At 40.7% G+C, this 26,022-nt stretch overlaps 1 protein-coding gene across 1 annotated transcript in view; it reads right to left on the bottom strand.

Moving 5' to 3' along the window:
• The window catches only part of LOC139693238 (uncharacterized), a 20,918-nt gene extending 321 nt beyond the window's left edge, over window positions 1–20,597 (bottom strand). The window contains exons 1-5 of the mRNA XM_071591344.1: window positions 20,306–20,597; window positions 19,853–20,020; window positions 7,457–7,645; window positions 5,769–6,165; window positions 1–448 (exon numbers count right to left, since the gene is read on the bottom strand). The exon at window positions 1–448 is cut by the window's left edge and continues 321 nt beyond it. Of these exons, the coding sequence (XP_071447445.1) occupies window positions 99–448; window positions 5,769–6,165; window positions 7,457–7,645; window positions 19,853–20,020; window positions 20,306–20,449 (1,248 nt within the window). The 5' untranslated portion in view covers window positions 20,450–20,597 and the 3' untranslated portion in view covers window positions 1–98. The remainder of the gene's footprint in view (window positions 449–5,768; window positions 6,166–7,456; window positions 7,646–19,852; window positions 20,021–20,305) is intronic.
• Between the last annotated feature and the right edge of the window lie 5,425 nt (window positions 20,598–26,022).

Raw genomic sequence — 26,022 nt, 5'->3', positions numbered from 1 at the left:
TTGCGCATCTTGCGCGGGTTTTAAAATTCTGAAACGTGAACATATGGATATTCTTAATGGGAGATCACGCCGGGTTTCCACCGCCCCTTTTTTTCAGTTTACTCATCATCTTCATCGCTGCTATCCTCCAGACTTTTACTCCTCTTCTGAGACAAGACACGCAGAGCCTTGTAGCTGTTGCGTCGCTTGTTCAGCTTCCGCCTTTCCGATGGAGTCAACGACAGGTAATACTTGTGACAACTTTCCCTCCATCGCTCACGTCTCCTTTTCTTCTCCTCCTGCGTCAATCTCTTGCAAATCTCGCTGTATCTCTGTCTGCGCCTCTCCAACAGCATCTCCCTATCCATCTGCGCCTCGCCTCTGTTGCGTCTCCGTTGCCTCGAAATAGATTGCCTCATATTTCGTTCAAGTCCCTGATTTGTTTCGACATCCCCAGGCGTGGTGAGACCTGCGGCAAAAGTATGAGTGAAGGAAAAACAATTAGCTACATTAATTCAATTAGATCAGCATCAAATTCACAAAACACATACACACTTCAAGTATGAATACAAGGGGGAACCCAAAAATAACAGGAATGTTGTTATAGATTCATTAGTTCTCATTATATTTAAATAAAATTAATAAGTTCGCCTTCAAAGTATTCCCCATTGACCACAACGCATTTCTCCAAACAAGGCTTCCTTTGTTCGAAACATTTCCAAAATTCATTTATAAAGATGTCCTTCTCGGCCTTCTAGCAATTTTTGTTTTACCTCCTTCACAAACAGTGTCAAAACGCTTTCCTTTCATGTCCCTTTTTTGAGTCTGGGGAACAGAAAGAAGTCACAGGACACTTTCCTTTCTTGTCCCTTATTTGAGTCTGGGGAACGAAAAGAAGTCACAGGATGCTTTCCTTTCATGTCCCTGTTGAGTCTGAGGAACGAAAAGAAGTCACAGGATGCTTTCCTTACATGTCCCTTTTTTGAGTCTGGGGAACGAAAAGAAGTCAGAGGACGCTTTCCTTTCGTGTCCCTTATTTGAGTCTGGGGAACGAAAAGAAGTCACAGGATGCTTTCCTTTCATGTCCCTTATTTGAGTCTGGGGAACGAAAAGAAGTCACAGGACGCTTTCCTTTCATGTCCCTTATTTGAGTCTGGGGAACGAAAAGAAGTCACAGGACGCTTTCCTTTCATGTCCCTTTTTTGAGTCTGGGGAACAGAAAGAAGTCACAGGACGCTTTCCTTTCATGTCCCTTTTGAGTCTGGGGAACAAGAAGAAGTCACAGGACGCTTTCCTTTCATGTCCCCCTTGAGTCTGGGGAACGCTTTCCTTTCATGCCCCTTTTGAGTCTGGGGAACCGGAAGAAGTCACAGGATGCTTTCCTTTCATGTCCCAACAATTAGCAACATTAATTCAATTTGATCAGCATCAAAATCACAAAACACATACGCACTATACGTATGAATACAAGGGAGAACTGAAGAATAACAGGAATGTTGCTATAGATTCATTAGTTCTCATTATATTTAAATAAAATTAAGTTCCCCTTCAAAGTATTCCCCATTGACCACAATGCACTTCTTGAAACATTAGTTTTGGATCCCGTCAGACTTTTTTGACAGACATTTTGGGCACGACGCCCATCACATCAAAATTCATTCCGTGTGTTCTGACTGATGAACAGAGACAAAAACCTGTGGACATTTGTCAGCAACTCCTGGATCGAATCAATGCCAACCCAGAGTTTCTGAAAACCATTGTAACCGGTGACAAAACCTGGGTTTACAGTTATAATGTTGAGACAAAAGCCCAGGCTTCTCATTGGAAAGGTCTTACTTCTCCGGAACCAAAGAAAGCTTATATGTCCCGGTCCAATGTGAAGGTGATACTGGTGTGTTTCTTTGATTGGCAAGGCCTGATTCATTACGAATACGTCCCTCAAGGTCAAACCGTCAACAGAGATTTCTTTTTAAATGTTATGAAGAGGCTCAGGGTTGCAGTGAGCCGAAAGAGGCCGGACATGTAGAGAAACAATGCATGGCGTTTCCACTACGATAAAGTGCCGGCTCGCACGGCATTGATCGTGACATAGTTTTATGCCAGAACCGGAACTTCCTTGATACCGCAGCCACCCAACTATCCAGACATGTCTACATCAGACTTATTTTTGTTTCCAAATTTAAAATCAACCATGAAAGGGTGCCGATTTGACTCAATTGCGGACCTTTTGCACTCGGAAGTCGAGTGTGACTCAACACGGTTAGCAACGGCAGCAGCTCGTATGTCAAGCCACACTCGACACGGAGTTTAACCACGAGGGAAATTGGGATTTTTGTCTATTTTTCCAATAACTTTTCTTGTAATCATCTGCATGAAAGGAAAAGGAAACTTAAAGCTTAATTAATATCATGGCTTGTTTTATAAATGTATTTATTTATTTAGCCATTAGTCTGAAAACAGCACTCTGGCCTTTACATCGGACTATTAACAAAGAATAACAATGAAGACGATTACAAACACCCAAGCCCTAGGTGGAAGAAAACCCACCCGGGCGGGAATCGAACCCGCGACCCATGGATTGGCAGACGAGGACGTTACCCCACCGCCACCGAGGCCGGCATAGTGCAAGTTCATTCATAAATGAATAGTATCGACCCATGATGTTGTCTTCGACATAAAAGCCGTCTCCCAAAGGATGTCACCACCTACGCAGATGTTTTTTCTAATCTATTTACTGTTTTGTCAGTTCTTTTTCATTATAATTGTTTGCTTTTCATTACTTGGAAGTCAGCTAAATGTAAATCAATGTCTTTTTGAGATTATCGGTGCCTGAAAAAAGATCGCGGGAATGTAAAGTTACCTCAGTCATCTGATCCTTAGTTCATTGCTTTCTAGTTTTGACTCTTTCGTTTCCTTTCCTCCCTAGTGTCCGCTGTCTCATCAAACATTCTGCGTGCTCTTCCCCTATTTATTGCATAGTCAGGAATCTTGAGAAGGAGGGTCCAAGATATGATATATTATATTCATAGTAAAACACGAACCTTAGGCCTTTTCCTTTGTCGTGCTTTTTTGAGGTTATATCATCCTCCGGTGGTAAAAAAAACCTTCCTTATCTTAGTCTCCGAGGTTTACTTACGTTTCTAGAAGCATAACGCAGGTGTTTTCCCTAATGACAGAGGGTTCTCTTACAACAGATGCTTTTTAGTGGGACGAATGCTTTGCCAGCTAGTAGTTGCTCATTCTGAAAGATTTTCCCCTCCTCACGGTTGATAAGCATACCAAAGAATTAGAAAGCAGCGACGAAGAATTTTACATCAAAACTGATGAATTTATTAACCCTCTTAGTGCGGCAGGGATTTCAGGGGTACTAGTGAGAAGTGCGAAGGGTAATTTAAGAAAATGTATCACCTTAGGAAAAAAAACATTATGAAGTTATTTGTTTAGATATCCATATGCAGTTTTTTTATTTTAAAATATAATATTGTAGTTAATAATGATGTAATACATTTACATCATCCGAAAAATAAATGTAATTATTACAGTATCATAAATTTGAAGAATATGTTTTTAGCAATAATTTTTCGATTTTTAGGCACAAAACTAATATTTTTTTGAAAACATTTTTCAATTAAACTACGATATTTAAATATAATAAAGAATCGAAAAGACATGTAGAAAATATTATAAATAAATAAAGAAAAACCGGTGAATTGCAAATTTTTTTGTCAGCCTCTGCATAGTTCGATTTTGTTGAAAAGGCTGATCTCACTGAGTCAAATTGGGACTTTTCCCCTTTCCTTGAGACTGCGGCAATGTGCTTACATTCTAAAGGCAGAAAAAAACTAAGTTCTAACTCACAGAGAACTGCTGATAATGTAATCCAATACACAGGGTGCAAATGATTAGATACGGCGGCCGGCAAGAGAAACCAAAATGATTACCAAGCAGTGCTCTCATTTCCATCGTATCAACAAAGTCTGAATAAGCAGCTATATATCAACACCAAGACACCATAACACATTCAAGAGATTACAGATGAACACAGATTAGTAGCCTTTCAGTGGCTTTTCATAGTGGAAAGACCACTCAGAAAAAAAAAACGAGCAAACAATTAGGCTGAGCTTCCCGACATGTACAGACTGAACAAAAAATTATAGTAAGAATTATACTATTTGAAAAGTATTTAAAATTGCTAATAAATAATTAAAAAAATAATTACGTAATTCAATGGAAATCAACCTATCGATAGCACAAAAACCATAAATAATTAAAGAAAAAACCATAAGTTACAACGATTTAAACAATAACCTACGCAAGAGCCGATATATCGGCCCGCCGCACTGAGAGGGTTAACAAATATAATGGTGACAAAAGTGAGTTGCGAAATGAAATGTTTGGAAACTAGTACACGATCTCGTAGGAGAATTCCGAGTTGGTACACAAACTTCCAGGGGTTAGATTACCATCCACAAGCATAGAGATGCATATATGGAGAACTCCAAGTAATCACACCTCACCCTAACAAAAAACATAAAAGAATATGCGGTTTGCTCTGACCGAAAAATCAAAGGAGGAAGAAAAGACGTGATATATATCTGTGAGACGTGTGAATGTAAACCAGGTCTTCATTTTGGTGAATTCTTCCAAAAATATCATACCATGAAAAATTATAGAGTTTTAAATTATGGTATTTCAATAAATTTATCAATAATTACGTCAAAAAATCCAAATAAATAAGTTTGTATGAAAAGAAACTCCAGTTTTTCATTCTAGTGTCACACTTAGCTAATTTGGGGTATTTAAAAAATTGAATCCCGAGTAGACTAAGGCAAACGAGAAAAAAGGGTTCATACTAATTGTAGGGCTGACATGAAGAGGATCCCTATAAGGCGGCTTACCAGACAGGGTTTAAAGAGACGGATGGAGAAACGTTGGCAAAGGCGTGTCGTCAGCCAAGGCATGTACTTTGAGGGGGACAAGTTCGATACAGCTACGTACACGTCGAAATAAACTAGTTTTAAAATCAGTCCAGTCTTTTTTTGATCCCACCATCCTGTACATAGATGGATAACTTCCCAATAAACAAAGTAAAAATGTTTGATTACCAAGAGATGTACGATAGATATGAGTTAAAAACTAACGAACATCATACTCCAGAGCAGTTCAACTATAAAAGACTCATTAAGTTTTTGTCCCACATGTATGAATACAATACATACTCATTAATACATCAAATTCAAGTGTACGTAGACCCTTAAACCTATTGGGGAGGCATGCATAATTGTTTCCTTTGCACACAAAAACTTGCAGGACTAATTTAAATAAGAAATATATTTCAAAAGTTGCAAAAAATATCGGCAAAAACATTAATATTTAACAAAATTGTATTCTCACGTGCGGGTAGACCCCTTAAAACCATTTTGAGAGGCATTCATTATCGTTAGAAATTGCCTGGCAAATTAAAAAAAAAGATAAGCTTGGAAAAAGTTGCAAAAAATATCGGCAAAAAACATTAATATTTAACAAAAATGTATTCTCATGTGTCGGTAGACTCCCTAAACCCTATCGAGAGGCAAACATAAATGTATCTACATCTACATCAATACCCTGCAAGCCACCAAAAAGGTGTATGGCAGGGGGTGCACCACCGGGAGGAAAGGGTATGGAATGAGGGAGTTAGGGTTTTCAATGTATCTCCCCACAGAGCGGACTGCATCTACGGACATCCCATCCTGTGTTTGCTAACTATAACAACACTTTTAGGGCGTCGTTTTGAAGTTAATGCTTACCTGACGTGTCCGGGTCGTCATTCATTCTCTCTACCATAATCCTCACTTCCCTCATGTCCTCTGTCGGTTCGGCTTTCAAAACTACGGCGTCCGAGTTTGAAGTTCCGTTCACTTCCTGAGTGCCGCGGTTACTTCTTAACCTTCCGATCATTTTCCGCGTAACCATAGCATGAGTTTCATTTATCTCTTTATTCTTTACGGTATTCACAACCTTTTCTCTCTTTGGTCTTCCTCGTTTTCGTTTTTCCGGCGGAGGAACTGCGGTATCCGCACCTGTCGTCGATTCTGGTTCGCATGGGCTCTGGTCTTCCGCAAATGTGCCGTTCAATGGCTGCTCACTGCCGAAGTCTTCTTCTTCCACTGGATTCTCGTAATCATCCTCCGCCTCTTGTTTCACCTGAACGGTAAGAAACATCAGGGTGAGAATTTGAATCACAATTATGTCATTACATGGTCCACTTTGTAAGTAATGCCCACAATTTTATTTTGATTCAACTATCAATGACAACAAGGTACAACCATTGGGAAATGTGGTGGGAGGTCTGCCCTTCCAATGCAGCCGGTTGCCAGTTTGCTCTGAGCAGTCTGAGTGATCCATTATGAAAATAATGCACATGAATATATTGTGACGCGACTATCCGTAACAGGACAATAACATCGATTGAGAAATATGGTGGGGGGTCTGCCCTTCCAATGTAGCTGGTTGCCAGTTTGCTCTGAGCAGTCTGAGTTATCGATTATGAAAATAATGCACATGATTTTATTGTGATGCGACAATCCATGTGTACACAGTAAGACTTAAGGGGAAATGTGTTTGGAGGTCTGCCCTTCCAATGCAACCGGTTGCCAGTTTGCTCCGAGCAGTATGACGGGTCCATTATGTAAATAATGCGCATTAGGTTATGTTGTGATGCGACTATCCATGGCAGAGCAGTAAAACTGGTCAGGAAATGTGGTGAGGGGGTCTGCCCTTCCAACGCAGCCGGTTACCAGTTTGCTCTGAGCAGTCTGAGTATTCCATTATTAAAGTAATGCACATGAATATGTTGTGACGCGACTAACCTTAGCAGGGTGGTAAAACCTATTGAGAAATGTGGCGGGGGGGGGGGGTCAGCCCTTTCAAAGCAACCAATCGCCAGCTTGCTCCGAGCCATCTAAGCGGTAAAATTTGCCTCCACAAAGTGTGTTCTTTGATATTTGTAACACGGTGCAGGACACGGTCTAGCTCCACCATGATAATACCCCCAGCCACACGTCCTTCATCGTTACTAAATTCCTGGCCAGGAATACCACCCCAGTGGTTCCCCAGCCCCCTTAGAGTCCCCATTATGGCTCCGTGGGACTTCTATTTGTTTCCTTGTTTACTGAAGAGAGATAGCTGAAATAAAGAAAGCATAGGGAGACCGTGGAAAGCATTCAAAAGTATGGCACATTGTTCCCGAGAGAGACATTCCCTTCCAGATGAGTTTCTGTGTGTCTTCCAGGCATGGCCGACACGTCTCTGCAATTGTATTATTGACGCAAAGGGGAGAGAAGAGTATTACTATGAAAATCTTTTGTATTTGTACAAGTGTGATCAATAAACCTATACATCCAGGAGAAATAGAATCATGTGGATTACATTCGTGATGGAACAGGTGTAAATGACATTTGTTATAGCATGCACAGGAAGCGTTTAATGGACTCACATTAACTAATTCCCAATGTAGACTAATGGTGGGGAAGTGTTCATTTCTTCTGGATGCGTTACTATTTTCGACGTTGCTTTCATCTTCCGATTCACTCTCGAGAATCAAACAGAAGTCGTCGTCATCTTTGTCTCCGTGCTCCGACTCCACTTCCTTCACTGACATCTCGGAAGGCGGACGGTCGCAAACCTGAAACATATACACAGAGCACGAGTCAATTGAGTGAAAACCATTGTCTCTCTACATAGCGGAGACATATTCACAAGAGGAGTAAGGGGCCACTGCATGAGAATAGTTTTGTAAGGTTATCGGTATCACCAATGCAATGAATGAGCTTCCTGTGTGGTTATAGTTATTCCTTCGCAAATATTAGTGTGAGAATCAATCCCAGCCGTACTCTTACAAATGGGCAAAGGATGAGAGATGGAAATTAGAGAAGAAAAATCATATCAACGGAAAACACACACACACACAAATATATATATTTATATACATATATATATATATATATATATATATATATATATATATTTGTATATATTTGTGCATATATATATATATATATATATATATATATATATATATATATATATATATATATATATATATATATATATATTATATATATTATATATACACTCATATATACAGAAACAGATATAAGGAAAAGGGATAGGAACACACATAAAGGACGAACACAATAGAGGTGGGGAAGGCGGAATCGAACGGATCACAAGAGTAAAAATATTTCCTTGACCGGGACTCGAACCTCGGATCTTTCCACTTGCCGGGCGGATGCTCTTAACCACTTGAGCTATCGAGGAAACGTAATTTACCCTGAGATCCGTGGGTCTAATATATCGCCAAGTGCCCCGATTCTTTAGCCAAGAGATGGCGTCAGGGGGCTGTTTCACCCACCAAAGGAGAAATACACCACACACAAGAGGAAAAGTAATATATATATATATATACATTCAATGAGTATATATATATATGTGTGTGTATATATATAATTATATATATATGTATATATATGTGTATGTATATATATATATATATATATATATATATATATATATATATATATATATATATATATTGTGACGCGGTATTTAATTTATAGATAAATTTTCCCCGATACCGCGAGACAAGGGAGGCCGTGACTCTACTTGTTTTGAGGGCGCCAGGCTAGCCGCATGGCTAGCCGCAGAGTCACGCCGCTGGCTGTCACCTGGCCCATCACACTCCTCGTCCCAGGGGAGGGCTCGCTCACCTTTGATGTGCCCCGGGGTGGGCAGCGGCTCTTCAGCTGTAATCACGAGGGACGCAAGGAGGCGCATAAAAATGGACTCCGACGAGTAAACTTCATAAGAACTATTTATTATCACAAGAAAAGGTGTGGGCGCTCCCAAGCAAACATGACGCGCGGTGCCGACGCCTGCTGGGCCACGATGTTGGGTGGCCGCTCGGCGGCAGCCGAAGATGGCCGCCTCGCTGTCGATGCCGATGTTCCGGTCGGGGCCTGCGGGGGGCCCACACGGCGAGGTCGGTTGCTGGCACGCGCACCCCCGGTGTTCGCAGGCTGTCGGTGACTCGACGATGATAGCACACGACCTTCTCTCTCGGACATCTCACAACGAACTCTCCTTACCACGTGTTGGCCGGCACTCTCCGCGCGCGGCGCGCTCCGCTCTTCTTTTTTCCTTACATACATTGTCGGCGCCCACAAATAGCGCCCCGCCGTTCTACGGCTCGCGAGAGGGGCGCGCGTATTCGAACTGGGCAAGTGACGCTGCGCCAAGCACAACGTCACATACCCCCTCCCTAAGCCGGACACTCGTCCGAGTGGACCGCTTACAAACGAGCCTGCAACTGAAACCTATGAACACAATATAATAACAACAATTTCACAGATTTCTACCAGTAGTTCACTCAGTTTTGAGATTCTGTCTTCAGCTATTGGATAGAAAATGGATAGCACAACTTTTTCTAATTTTAACCACATTCTCTATGAATATCAAGTAATACATTTGGTATGAACAAACTTTTGGCATGAATCTTTCATACATTCCAAGGGAATTTCTCACAAAATTTCAACAAAAGCATCACTCGCTCAGATAATTCACTCTATAAAAGGCAGTACGTCCTCCGCTCAAACACATCACACCTCGTTTGTAAACTCTCATTCACCACAATTCAAGGGCTATGTGCCATAGCAACAATAATGTCCGACAGAGATTTTCACATTATTGAAAAATAAATCGCTCACTTTGACACACAGACAAGATAACATGAGGCAAACACACAATGCTGACCTATTACATAATACCAAAATTCATAAGGAATTTTTTTGAGAGTGTGCTCCGTGGGCTTGCCGCTCGGAGGACTCATCACTTTGACGAGTGGATCTTGGTGCTATATATCTTTTCAAGTCGCCAATATCTACTTTCGCGTTTTGCTTATTGGAACGCGTTTCTACGATATAAACTGTTGGAGACAGTTTTTTTAGTATCGCGATTGGTCCTTCAAATTTAGGGGCTAGCTTGGCTGAAAACCTATCAATCCCACTGGACAGATGGTGGGTCCTACGCATTACTAGGTCTCCTACATTCAATTCGATGTTTCTTCTACCCTTATTATACGCTCGCGCCTGTTTTTCCTGAGCTTTCTCTATGTTCTCGGTTACTAGATCTCGTAATAAGCCTAACCTATCGGCCCTCTTTTTCCACGCTTGTGGATCCAATCTGCTCTCTATGCCTTCCCCCTTCTCAAGCTCGCGCCGCAAACTCTTCACTGGCAGTGGATGCCTTCCGAAGTTCAAATAGGCTGGCGAGATCTTAGTCGAGGCCTGCTTCGCGGTGTTGACGGCATGCCTTAGTTCGTGTAAATGCTGATCCCAGTCTCTATGGTCTTTTTCTACAAACATCGCGATGGCCGTCTTCAGCGTTCGATTGGATCTTTCCACTGGGTTTGCCTGAGCATGGTATGGAGGCGTTGTTGTATGCGTTATTCCATACTCTGCCAATGCTTCTCTTACGCATTTGTTATCAAACTCTTCCATTATCTGTCACGAGATACTCCGGCGTTCCCCAGCGAAATAGGACAAGCTCCTCAAGTGCTTTAACCACGTTGGCCCCCGTAGCAGCTCTGACCGCCTTTAGCTCCACCCATCTTGAAAATAAGTCCTGAAAGATTATTAAGTACTTGTTCTTGGCTTTGCTAAGCGGAAACTCCATGAGATCTGCTGCTACGACGCTCCATGGTCTCTCTACCGTTCTTTTACCCAATAGTCCCTGAGGCGCTTGCTGCGACGTTTTGAACTGTTGACAGTCCTGACATTGCCTCACAAAGTTGTGAATGTCGTGATAGGCCCCTCTCCAATAGTAATCTCGTACGACTCGATCGAAGGTCTTTTCCACTCCGAGGTGGCCCGATGAAGGTTCACAATGGGCATCCCTTATGACCCGCTCTCGACATTCTTTTGGAAGCACGAGTTTCCAGCCCTCTTCACAATCAGCGATTGGATCGAGCAGCTCATCGTACTTGTAACGATACAAGTGGCCCGCTTCGACCTTCCAATTTTTATACCTCTCCGGATATTTGGTGACTTCCTCGACTCTGCGTTGGTGGTCCTCATCCTTTACTTCCGTAATTTCAGCGATCTTCTCTTCGCCAGAAAGTTGCTCGTACATACAAGATAGTGCATCAGGCAAATCATGGATTTTACTTCGACGATGCACCACCTCGAAGTCCCACTGCTGCAACTCCAGCGCCCACCTCGCGAGCCTACCCGTAGGTTCCTTGAGATTTCGCAGGTATTGGAGTGCGGAGTGGTCTGTGATCACGAGGAACTTGTAGCCCTCTAAATAAGGCCTTAGTTTTTTTATGGCCCATAGAATAGCTAATAACTCTCTCTCTGTCGTCGTATAGTTTTTCTCAGCTGATGTGAGAACTCGGCTGACATAAACGATTGGATGTTCTCCGTCCTCATTCACTTGAGAAAGAACACCTCCAATTGCTTCACTACTCGCATCAGTTTGTACGATGAAGGGTTTAGAGAAGTCCGGCCTTGCCAAGACCGGGGCTTCTGTAATGGCCCTTTTGTATGTCTCAAACGCTTTCTGCTGTTCCTCTGTCCATTCCCACTCTTGACCTTTGTGCAATAACTTGACCAATGGAAGCTTGATTTCCGAATCGTCCTTTATGAACCGAGCGTACCATCCAATCATACCAAGAAATCGTCTTAGTTGTTTGAGGTTAGATGGTGCTGGATAATTCACGACTGGAGCTATCTTTTCCGGATCTGGTCTAAGTCCCTCTGCGTCTAACAGATATCCAAGATATGCAGCCCTGGTACAACAAAACTCGCTCTTCTCCTTATTGATTACTAGCCCTGCCGTCACACTCGCTAAACTCACTCTAGGCGTGGACTCCACGCCGACTCCCCCTCCCTGAACCGGACACAGCCTATCAGGTTTGTCCTCAATGGTTACAGGGTATATCACACTCTCTGCTTGCTTTGGCGGCTGGAGACAGGCTGGCCTGTTCGATCCTACCAAAGACTTAACCCTTTCGCTTTTTTCCGACCAAACGGATTGGCAGAGCGGAGCTGACTCCGTCGACCAATGCGCCTTCTGCCCCATATGCGGTTGATTTGATGGGCGGAGACGGGCTGACCCGCTCGGCTCGGCGAAATCAACGGCTGGACAGCAAATATCAGCTTTGCAGTGGAGGTCGGCCGTCCGTCTCGACTGCTCAGCTGGAGAGCTTTTCCTGATAGCTCCATTGCATTGGCCAGATCGATAGAGGTTGGCTGTCCACCTCGATCTGTAGATTTCTTCATCCTTGATCTTTGCCAACGCCTCAGATGGGTGGCGGATGTTGGCTGTCCAACTCGACCCAGGAGCAGATGTTTCATCTGGCCCATCTGAGTTTATCTCCCTTCCTTTCTCTATACAATCCTTTATTCCACTATTTACATCTCCCTTGATCGAATTTGGTTCGCAGAATTTGGCTGTCCAACTCGGCTTTTCCAAAATCGAATCACCATTTCCTAACCTAATCGACTTATTCCTATGATTATCTAAATCTAATTCAGCCGATTTATGTTCGACGGATTGGTTTGCGGGGAAGCCGCTTGGGCTAGGCGACTCCCCGCTTGTCCGTTTTCCTGCCGAGTAAACAGGTGTTTGCAATTAGGGCAATTAATTGCCAATAAGCCGACCTTGCCGCAAAGTTGGCACTTTTCTTGTGTCCTTCCAGGTCGACTGGGGCAATTGACACTGATATGCCCCCTTGCGCCACAGCTGAAACACTGGACTCTCGGGCACGCATTTACCCTATGTCCCGACTCTCCGCAGGAATAACAAGCTCCGTCAAAGCCCGGTCCCTGGTCTCTCGCCTGTGAAGGCCTAGACCACGTAGGTCTCGTTATGGCCCTTCCTAACTCATAGCTGATGCTCTGTCTATGTCCATCGTCCCCTGATGCATCGTCCGAGTCATCACTGCTGTCAGTAGATAACGACACGCTCGTTACCTCCGACTCTGAAGAAGATGACGAAGTGGATGTTATTTCCCTCCAATACTTTTTCTTGGAACCCTTTCTCAAGTTCACTTCCTTATCGTTCTTCTCACTGCCCAATTTTTGTAAAATTCGGCTAATTCCATCCGTTAGGTTGTTGATCATCTCGTTCTGCTGTTGCAATTGACTCCGCAACTCCTTTATTTCCTCAGAGTTGCGGTCGCTCTGTACTGGTATCTCTTTCTGATTTGATTTCGCTTCCGAAGGCAGAATGCGCAGTTTTTCCTTTTCTCTGGTCAAATCTGACGCTTCTTTCCTTTCCCCCAGCGGCGGAAAATCATATGAGTCCATCAGCGGCAGTTTGGGCTGAGGGCCCCCCGCTGCGTTTGCTGTAATGGTCCGAATGGGGTTCAGTTCCTCATTAATTTCTCCGTCGCTTGCGGCAACTTTCTCCGTCTCGATGTACTTCTTTTTATGCCACTTACTGCATGCTCCTTTCGTTTTCCGCCCTGCCTCTAGGTCTTCGTCCCAGTTTAAGGCGTGTAGAGCTCCTGAGAGGATTACATCGTCAGGCTGCACATCCTCGTCCAATTCTTTTGACCATGGTGTCCCTAACCGTGGTTGTGCCAAAAGAAGCTTAGCCCGCAATAATCGCTCTTTGCGTACTAAGAGTGGCCCTACCAAAGAGTGTCCTTTACTTGACAACTCATTTTCCACCTCTTCTTCACTCATTTGCTTAATTATTTCAAATTCTGCCTTTACCGCTGAATGCCGTAGCAGTGCCCTCATATCTCTCTGATATCTCGCCAAAAATCCAGTGTCACCCTCCATTGTAAATTAGGAAGAAGAAAATTCTTAACCTATTGAATAATTAAAGGATTTGCCCCACCTAACCTTAAAATTCAAAAATTACAAACTCCACTTCCTCTTTTCAAAGGATCCTCTGCCACTCTGGGGATACGTGGCCACGCACGGAGCTCCCCTCACGCCAATAATAGTAGTTAATCTTCGAAACCGATCGTCCCTCCGCAACTTAACTGGAAACAAGTCGCCTCGGGAATGTTCACAGCTTTCATCCCACCCTCAACGCCAAGCAACCACTCAAAGCAACCGCACAAACCACATTCAAGTACAAAAGATTGAGTAGAAATTATAATCTCTTATTTACTGCTTCCCTCACAAAGAATTTTAAATTTTTTTAATTTCATGAAAATGTATACCGAAAAAAAAAAAGGACTAATTTATAAATCAAATAGAAAAATTGTATACCGCTCGCGAAAGAGCTGTACGTAATAACTGGCGCTCGCGCGATGTTAATCACGCATTGTTCCCACTCACACACACGCTATGCACACCACGCCGGTATCACTCCGCTCGCTCTCCTTCACACCATTGTTGCCTCGTCAAGGCCGACGCGACGCCATTTTGCACTCGCGCCTCATGCGCACTCTCGAAATATAATTGTCACTTTTCTCGCACAACAATAGAAAGGCTGCCCCACGTTGGGCGCCATTTGTGACGCGGTATTTAATTCATAGATAAATTTTCCCCGATACCGCGAGACAAGGGAGGCCGCGACTCTACTTGTTTTGAGGGCGCCAGGCTAGCCGCATGGCTAGCCGCAGAGTCACGCCGCTGGCTGTCACCTGGCCCATCACACTCCTCGTCCCAGGGGAGGGCTCGCTCACCTTTGATGTGCCCCGGGGTGGGCAGCGGCTCTTCAGCTGAAATCACGAGGGACGCAAGGAGGCGCATAAAAATGGACTCCGACGAGTAAACTTCATAAGAACTATTTATTATCACAAGAAAAGGTGTGGGCGCTCCCAAGCAAACATGACGCGCGGTGCCGACGCCTGCTGGGCCACGATGTTGGGTGGCCGCTCGGCGGCAGCCGAAGATGGCCGCCTCGCTGTCGATGCCGATGTTCCGGTCGGGGCCTGCGGGGGGCCCACACGGCGAGGTCGGTTGCTGGCACGCGCACCCCCGGTGTTCGCAGGCTGTCGGTGACTCGACGATGATAGCACACGACCTTCTCTCTCGGACATCTCACAACGAACTCTCCTTACCACGTGTTGGCCGGCACTCTCCGCGCGCGGCGCGCTCCGCTCTTCTTTTTTCCTTACATACATTGTCGGCGCCCACAAATAGCGCCCCGCCGTTCTACGGCTCGCGAGAGGGGCGCGCGTATTCGAACTGGGCAAGTGACGCTGCGCCAAGCACAACGTCACAATATACATATATATATATATATATATATATATATATATATATATATATATATATATATATATATATATATATATATATATATATATGTATGTATGTATATATATATAATTATATATATATATATATATATATATATACGAGGGTCATCCGGAAAGTAGTACCCGTTCGTGAAATAAAGACACAAAAGTAAATATTAACAAACATAAAAAATTTTATTTGAAAGAGGATACTTTAAACTACTTCTCAACATAATCTCCAAGCAAATTAAGGCATTTGCCATAACGTGTGACAAGTTTCTGTATTCCTGCTGCATAGTCCTTCGCCGCCAGCTCATTGAGATACGCGAGGGACCCATCTTGCACAAATTTTTGCATAATGCAGATGGTGTTTAACAATTTCATGAACAATTGTTCGAGAAACATTGGGAAAATGCTCACAGATGTCATCAATTGTGACGCGCCGATCGTTCCTCACGAATTCGTCAACTGAGCTCACCAGTTGGTCTGTAATGACAGACGGTCTCTCCGAACGCTCATCGTCGTGTGTGTTCCCCCTCCCCATGTTGAAGTTGCGACACCACCGCCGAACAGACGACTCGTTCATTACATTGTCTCCATACACCTCCTTTAATTGGCGATGAATATCACATGGGCGAACGTTTCTTGCATTGAGGAATTTAATCACTGCCCTCACTTCACAACTGGCGGCGTTCTCAATTTTTTTAAACATTGTAAACAATCACAGAAACAACACAGGCAATGCTAGCGTCACGCAACTTGGCTCAGAGAAGGCAGACAAGCCACTGAAGCTATCTGACCTCGTCCAGCGGCTACTCGCGTCGTCAGCACTTCATGCGGCACGAACGGGTACTACTTTCCGGATGACCCTCGTATATGTATATATATATACACACGTATACATATATATGTATATATATACATATATATATACATACATATATATATATATATATGTATATATATACACATTCAAACACGAAATCCCGCCAAACGGCGAATAAATACTCATATATACAGAAACATATATAAGGAAAAGGGATAGGAACACGTATAAAGGACGAACACAATAGAGGTGGGGAAGGCGGAATCGAACGGATCACAAGAGTAAAAATATCTCCTCAACCGGGACTCGAACACCGGATCTTTCCACTTGCCGGGCGGATGCTCTTAACCACTTGAGCTATCGAGGATATGTAATTTACCCTGAGATCCGTGGGTCTTATATATCGCCAAGCGCCCCGATTCTTCGTCGGGTCTGGTCGGAATCGACTTTTCTACACAACGCAATACATATCTTTGTATGGAGTTCTTCCTTGCGCATGTGGCTATTTTGTAATGGGTGAATTTTACAATCCTATAGTGTGTGTTTCCAATGCTATTAACTTGGAATATATCTGTCGTTTTTTGGTACAATAATATTGTTAGGAATCATGGCTTCTTCACTGGTGTTTGAACCTTATCAGCTGTAATAATTATCCGCGGTACATTTATACCGAGAGAGATTATGGTATAAAGTTTTTGTGCCAAATTCGGCAATTTTTTTAGTACTTAAATTGCGTTGTGTTTTTGGAAAATATGCTGATGCAATGTTTTCATTAAAATTCAAATAAACTATTATAATATTGTGACTCTATCGTAATGTTTTGTTATAGAATTTGTTACATTGATAAGATAGCATAATAAATATTTAAGAAAGCACTCTGGTTTCTGGTTTTGATTTCCCATTTCCTTTGGTTTTCCTACCGATTTCATTGGTGGAATGGTGGAATTGTATGTAGTCATAGTTATGTTAAGAAAGAAAGCAGAGGTGTCTCAAAATTGTTAGTTTTTTCAAATGTATATCAACATTTTGAGAGAGTTTGTTTTATTTATAGTGGTCAATTCTTTGTTTGTGGTTGACGGTGATACATATAGACTCATATATTTGCGTGTGTGAAAATATATATATATATATATATATATATATATATATATATATATATATATATATATGCATACATACATACATTATATCATTACATATTCTTATATATATATATATATATATATATATATATATATATATATATATATATATATAATTATATATTTATATATATGGGTCATGGTAGTCCAGTGGGTAGAGCGTTGGACTACTGACCAGAGGGTCCCGGGTTCGATTCCCGGGCAAGGCACTCTGGGCACCTGCAGCTCCACCCAAGCTAAAGTGATTTTTCGGGTACCAGGTCTTCCTGGGGAACCATAACCGGCACAGGGAAAGGAACTGGCGCCCCTACCCTGATATGTGAATTTCACACGCCGAATAGGGCTTAGTACTGGGTGAACTCTTCCATCACCTACTAAACCGACCTTCGGGTTGATTACTGTGTTTATGGTTTTTTTTATATACATTTATATATGTATATATATATACATATATATATGTATATATATATATACATGTGTGTATATATATATATATATATATATATATATATATATATATGTATATATATATACATATATATATATATATATATATACATATATATATGTATATATCTATAATTATATATGTGTATATATATATATATATATGTATATATATATATACATATATATATATTTTTTTAAGGTAATCTACCGGTTAAGGTAGGTTTTTGGATGGACATATATATATATATATATATATATATATATATATATATATATATATATATATATATATATATATATATATGTATATATATATATATATACATATATATATGTATATATATACATATATATATGTATATATATATACATATATATATATATATATATATATATATGTATATATATATATATATACATACATATATATATATTTTTTTAAGGTAATCTACCGGTTAAGGTAGGTTTTTGGATGGACACAACTACCGAACAAATATTTTATTACTCATAACAAAACACAAAATCCATCATCCTACTCTGTATCAGGTCCCTCTTCATCTCTGAGTACTTTCTTCCTCCCTTCATCCCGTCCAACATCCCTATCCTGTTCCTTCCCTTTCCTCTTTTGCCCAACATTCTCCCCTCTATTACAGTCTTCAACATCCCACTATTACCGGTCAAAACCCCCTTCATCCACTTTTCCTGCCTCCTTAGTAATATCTCCCAACAAACCCCTCTCTTCGCCCACCATACCAAGTACTTTTCCATTTCACCTTCTCCATTCTTCTCAACATCCACATTTCAAAAGATATATATATATATATATATATATATATATATATATATATATATATATATATATATATATATAGACATATATATATATATAGACATATATATATATAGACATATATATATATATATATAGACATATATATATATACATATATATATATATATATATGTATGCCTATATATATGATTTTTTTGCATGTTTCCCCCACCTTCCCCTTCTCCCAGTAAAACTAGTATTGAGGGGAGGCGACCGACAGCTAAGGTCATTTGCACCATAGGGAATGGACAGGAGAGGATGAAGGGTGGAGAGAAACCTCCTGACAGCAATAGCCTACTCTTTACGAAAAACGCCAAGGGGTCCGCAGCTTAACGTCCCATCCGACGGACGGCGTACTCACTCAAAGTTCCCCCCACAAAGCAACTCAAGCAGGGATCGAGATACCCTCACTGAAAAATATTCAACACCACCGGGATTTGAACCCGGGCCCTCAGGGTGGGAAGCCAGTACGGTAGCCACCGCACCATCTCCATCTCCATGTACAGGTATGCAAAGAATTCCCATTACGCAAAACTCAATATGAGAGAGAATGAGTTATAACACTTTATTGGCAAATGCAAAAGGAATAATACATTGCAAAACTGTCAGATGGTCACTTCTTTTTAATTTATAATTAATAAATTTGCTGGGTGAATCAATGATACGATCAATTCCAACACTAATTCAATGGTACTAAATTTTCATAATATATTAATTTTTAACGGGTTATAATGAAATTATATCTAGTTTACAGCGCATAACTATTCAATGTGAATGGCTTGAGCTATACAAATCAGTGGCTTAACCTAATTCAAAGACTAATTTCTTGATTTTTTAAAAATTATTTAAGCGGGTAGCCAATTTATCTCACTTTTGTGGATAACAACTTTGCCATATTCCAAAAATGCACACACATTCACCAAATACCTCCCAAAGTGGCGTCAAGAACTAAGTTTTAATTCATAATGGAACTACGCCAAGATAGGACTTGAAGGATTTCATACGATCGCATTTTATCGTTATTCAAATCAAAACCAATGCGAAAATCAAGAGATTATTCACTTGAAACCTAATAATGAGAGATTATCAACAAACGGGGAGGCTAAGTTAAGCAATGGAGTACATGGGAATAAATTTCTGTCAGAACGTCGTGGATTTCAATGAAACTGGGCATTGATAAGAGAAATAACAGCTTTCTGGGAAGGTACTGAAGTATCTAAATAACGGTATGAACAGATGGGGGAAATAATGAAGAGAAAACAATAAGTAGTCCGGGAGTACCATGTTAAATACAGTTTTATGATCAAAACCTATCTTCATTTCAGAAGACTCAACGATAGTGATTGTCCACGTAATTTTTCAAAATAAAATGCACTTACCTCTCGATCAGGTTCTAAACTTCTATCGTCGCTTTTTGCACATTCAGGTTGCATAACTTCCAACAGCTTATTGTTTTTAATGACCTGGATCTTGTAATCATAAAATTCACGTATTCTTCCGACACAATCATGACATAGCAGCCACGGAACCACATCCATTCTAGAAATCTGTAAATAACATGAATGTACATTTTATCCTTACGAATAGAGCATTCACTTCGAATCGACAACACCGCGATTTCATTCATTTCACTGGGCTATGATCGGACGTGCGATCCCAGCACTATTTACAAAATTTGAGCCCTCGAACAGTCGCAAATAATTTCACTTTTGGGTACTGTCCGCTTTTTCGGCTGTGGATTTATTTTGCATTCACGATTGCAAGATTCACTTGGCACATGCGAAACAGTGCCAAATTTTAAGTAGTCAACTTAGATAGTTAAAAGAACTTACACTGAAATTAAACAAGTCCTGGATGACGAGAGATATTTGAACATCCCACCGGTTTCTGCCTTCGAATACGTCCAATAAATCGCTATCGACATCTAAACACAGTCGACAGAGCTTAATTATATTTTTTGAATTTGATGAGGTCATATTTTAAGTCTTACGAGATTCTTTGTGAAAGTAAATGTTGATCCTTCAATGCACCTGATACCTCTTGGCAATGCTTTCCCTTGGATTACTTTTTGGGCTACCACCGACTGAAGTGGGCCAATATTTGCGAAATATAACATGCAAACCTGAAAAACGCCTTTCCAAGGCTTGACCGACAACAACACCGCTTATCGTTATTCACTTTACATCTTCAACAGAACTGGAAACAATATGGTGACGACCGCACTGTTGTCATAACAACCATTTCGGTAAATAACTTGTTACTTGGCGTAGAATTCCTGAGAGCCTCTTATGTTTTCAGTATTTTTTGTCATTTGCTGCATCGCTTAATAATAATTCAATACATTAAATCAACGAGAAATCCATAATTAGAATAATTACCTTCAATCGTGTGACACTTAAGAAAAGAACCGCATATTTGGCATAATATTTCAAATAAACAGTCTTTGTCAAGAAGTTAAAATTGAAAATTCAAATATAATTATGAGATGGAACAAAGACATTATGTAAAACTACATATTCCATGCATGTGAGTACGTGTCCTGTAGAAAGTGCCCTGGTGAATTTGTGACAATTACATGAATAATAAATGTTTGATGAATAGTTGCATATGATCATGGATTTAACCTTCGTGGTGTGTAATTACTTTAAAAGTCTAAATTATATTCTGATTGCATTCGGTAGTCAATGATTGTTTGTGGAGTTAAACCCAATAAATGAGACCTTTAGTTTTATTGTCCTCGCCTCGTTTCCTATTTTTTTACCACAAAAATGACAACGTTCAATTAAACGTACCTACGAAACTTGCTCAAATACAGAAATAAACTTGAAGCTGTTATTATTATCCCAATGTGGGAACGTAGATTTTCGCGGCGTTCAGATGAAAGACGGGATGTCACCGCGTAGGTTGTTTTTCTGACAACAGTTTCGCCCGTGTTTCAACGAGCGTCTCAGGTCGAAGTGCCGGGACGTTGGGAGAGGTGAAACATATAACGGCGGCCAAAACAAATTCCCGGCACTTCGACCTGAAGACGCTCGTTGAAACACGGGCAAAACTGTTGTCAGAAAAACAACCTACGCGGTGACATCCCGAGATTGGAGAGTCTTTCATTATTATCCCAAGTTCAATACCGTTTATTTTCACCATATGCTTGCACTCTACACAATTAAAGAAGTTATTAAGTGAATAATATTTACGCGCCCGTGTTATTGAATATATGGCGATTCGGAGCGAAGTATCGTATTTTCCCATCGATAACGCGCACCCAGAACTTTGTAGTTATTATGAATTTGTATAGATATCGCGCGCCCTGCGCTTCATAGTTATCCTGAACGAGAATAAATGCTGAGCATATATATATATATATATATATATATATATATATATATATATATATATATATAATTATATATTATTATGCGTAAAAAGTATACGTCTATATCGGATGTGTGTGCGTAAAAATACATCCATGTTTTGATTTTTTCAAATTTCAATGCATTACGCGCGGGGTATCGATGAGAAAATATGGTATTTAAGTCCATTTCTCTAAAAATTGTCGAAATGGGATTATTTAAAATGGCAGTCTTTCTATAAATCTTTTAAGGTTTTGCCTTAATTAATATCAATTAATTAGAACCACTGATTTTATAAACGAACTACTCAAAGAGTATTATAATTTACCTTTCATTGGGCGATAATCATGGTTCCCAACAAAACCAAATCGAATGTCTTTGAGACAAAGTTATCGTTCTACATTTTAAATGTCGGAAGAGATCAGGTACTCTAGTGAATTCTTGCGAAGTGTTGTATGATTACGAGAGAGAATTCTGATTATTATTATAATCGAGTGGTCCCCGAATAAAAAACGTAAATGAATTTAAGGTCTTGGAAGTATATTTTGAGAAAAACTCTACTCTCATACCTCATATTGAAACATAAATCACAATTATCGAAGATAGGGTCTCATAATAAAAAGAACATATCCCTTTTCAGAATATTAATGCAATAATAATGTTATAAAATGCTTCGATTAGGACTCAACTTGAATATTGAGCTATTATGAGCAAACTATGCAAAGAAATAAGTGGTATTCTACGGAAATAATCCCATTGAATTCACTTCTATGGGGAATATTAAGTTTATCAATTGCACAAAATTTATATGTCATACACAGAGGCTTGCTTCTATGAACATTTGTAAGCACGGTATTTTAGAAGTAATTTTACGGGTTGTATGTTATATTATGTGAAATAATAGGTTGTTAAAACAGGAAGAGAAATCCTTCGTTGAGATTAAATTTTTATATTTATTTAGGTTAAAACATTATTCACAAACAGCATTAGTGCCAATTCACGCTGAAAAATATAACGAAAACATTGAAACAAGACAAAATACAATAACTGTATAACAATTGACAACGGGAACCGTAAGTGGACGCGGGGGACGTATTTAATTTGTTGAAAGGTGGGATAAACCTTCGGTTGTGACATTGTTACAGGATTAATAACAAGGATGGGCAGAGTAAGGGAGTGAATTTGGTGCTGAAGGTGAGTGTTAAGTGGGAGATATCCTAGGAATATGAGCAGAGATGGCGTAGGGATTGGGCGCGGGTGGGCCGAGTTGGTATCCTGAAGTTGAAGATACAGAGCTGTTCAGTTCATGGCAATCGATAGTTGAGTTTAGGGTGTTGTGGAGGAGTTTAAAATCAGCTTCAAGTCTGCGGTTTTGGGGACTAGAATTGGATAAAGAAGACAGAACAGTATTTAAGGAGATATTGTGGAAAAGCTTTGTATATTGCTATGGTAAATGATTCAATTTAAAAACGGCGACTATGTAGAAAAATTGTATAAGAATGTGGCTTTCAAATGTACATAATTAAACTTTGTCTCGTAACTAGGTTTATAATTTATTTAAAAACGTAAGTTACTGTCTCCACAGCTCATATACCTGTATATCACGCAATAATCGGAAGAGGTAGAAAATGGAGATTGGAATATAAATTACGGATTCAAGTGTGTTGAGAAGAACTATTACAATTTATCACTGAATAAGTTAAGAATTAAATTCTGAATTAATTAAACTAAACGACAGTTATATTTTACTAGTCTTCATCAATGTTATAATTGGAATATCACATTATTTACCCAAGTATAGATACTTGCAAATGTGTTCCGTCAGCAATACTATAGTGCCTTCATTCAGGCGTTCGAAGTTCGGCGACAATCGTAGATTGGAGGTTTTCGTAATATAATTTTTATTATTAAAATTCACATGTGCCGATATAGACAATGTAAGGTGGCAAGCAAGTCCCAAGTATTACAATCAAACTTCCCTTGGAGAAATAACATGACGTCTCAAATCCAATCAATATCACAAAAGATAATAATTAAAATCAGTCAGAAAAGAAGCACAATCGAAGGAAACTTCCAAACACCAATTTATACCACAGAAAAAGAAAATCTCATTTACGTCAGTTTCCCAAATCAACAAGAGAAAGATAACAAACCTAAGCTATTACATACAATTGTATCCAACATATCAATCAAATTAACATACAGGGTACGGAGAAGCACTTAAATCTAGACAAATTTCAATTTGAATTTCCTGCCATATTGTAGTTCCACTGGAGGTCGCAATTGACATTCTTGAAAGCTATAGGTATCTAGTAAACAGTCATAACCTTCAAAATGGCCGATATTTATACGTACAAGCGCGTAGTACAATGGATAAAAGCTCCTATTATTATCGACATAAGTATTATCGCACTGGGCATTATATTATTATGAATAATAGTTCGATTCTTCATCTGTAGTACCGCCCAACAGATTAAATGTTATACGATAAAACGTGGCTATAAGTATAAATGCTTCGGAGCATGCTTAGGTTTCGTTTAACCCAGCGAGAAAATCTCAGTCGAAGGACAGACGTTCTTGTCTGGATTGAAACACTGCACCCTATATACAGGGTTCGTCCGGAAAATAAGTGTACTGACTCCTGGGCTGGGCGCGCCGCTCCAGGCTCGCCCAGCACCGCTCTGACGGGCTGCGATTGGAGGGGGGTATGTTGGCAAGCGACGCTGAAAAAGGCAGTCGGCTCTGAGCTGTGGTGTAGTGAGGAGCTCTGTTAACGCGAACCTCCACGCTCGACCCACGTCACGGAACGCGATGCCGAAGCAGCGTTATTCCATCAAATTTGCGGTAAAGCTTGGGAAATCGTCTACCGAAACTGCCGGTATGATTAACCAGGCTTACGGGGAGTCAGCCATGTCCAGAAACATGATCTTTCGGTGGCACAAGATGTTCGTGGAGGGCAGAGAAGAGGTCGACGACGAGTCTTCGAGAGGTTCCCGATGATGCCTTCGCGGGAGCGTTCCAGGAATGGGACCACCGCTGGAACAAGTGTATCGACTCACAAGGGTCCTATTTTGAGGAATATTAGCTTAAGATATGTAAAAGTGTAATAAATTTTTTTTCCTGAGCTCAGTACACTTATGTACCGGACGAACCCTGTATCTACATCTACATCAATACCCTGTAAGTCACCAAAAAGGTGTTTGGCAGGGGATGTAAGTATAAATTATTTAAATCTTTTCGAAAAAGTATTAACCCCGTCAAAGGAAAGGGCTCGAATAATTTTGCAAGTAAACTGTTCCAATCAACAATTCTTTTCTTAAGAAATCAATTTTTTTTAATTTGTAAGGACTTGGATGTGTGGGGAATGACAGAGACGAGGTGATATTGGATGGGGAGTAAAACCAAACGAGGAAGGGCTAATGGCATTGTTGGGAGAAATCTAAAGGAGGAAGTGGACAATGCATCGATGCAAAGTATTTTGATTGGCAGTGGGATGTTGAAGACTGCGACACACAACGTTTGCACAAAAATTATTGGCAAAAATGTTTTCCTGAGAAGAATTGAATTAAGTGTTGAAGATCGTCAGTTAAGTGTGGTCGAATTGCCGTAGATAGTGTAAGCATTGATTAGATAACAGTGCACAAACCATTATACAGGGTTCGTCCAGAAATAAGTGTACTGAGCTCAGGAAAAAAAATTTATCACACTTTTACATATCTTAAGCTAATATTCCTCAAAATAGGACCCTTGTGAGTCGATACACTTGTTCCAGCGGCGTTCCCATTCCTGGAACGCTCCCGCGAAGGCATGATCGGGAACCTCTCGAAGACTCGTCGTCGACCTCTTCTCTGCCCTCCACGAACATCTTGTGCCACCGAAAGATCATGTTTCTGGACATGGCTGACTCCCCGTAAGCCTGGTTAATCATACCGACAGTTTCGGTAGACGATTTCCCAAGCTTTACCGCAAATTTGATGGAATAACGCTGCTCCAAAAACTTCGGCATCGCGTTCCGTGACGTGGGTCGAGCGTGGAGGTTCGCGTTAACAGAGCTCCTCACTACACCACAGCTCAGAGCCGACTGCCTTTTTCAGCGTCGCTTGCCAACATACCCCCCTCCAATCGCAGCCCGTCAGAGCGGTGCTGGGCGCGCCTGGAGCGGCGGGAAAAAATCAGTACACTTATTTTCCGGACGAACC

The sequence above is a fragment of the Hetaerina americana genome, unplaced genomic scaffold (assembly GCF_022747635.1).
Source record: "Hetaerina americana unplaced genomic scaffold, ioHetAmer1.1.p SCAF_45, whole genome shotgun sequence".
Taxonomy (NCBI): domain Eukaryota; kingdom Metazoa; phylum Arthropoda; class Insecta; order Odonata; family Calopterygidae; genus Hetaerina; species Hetaerina americana.
The sequence above is the reverse complement of the archived record's forward strand: the minus strand, read 5'-3'. Positions and strand labels throughout refer to the sequence as shown.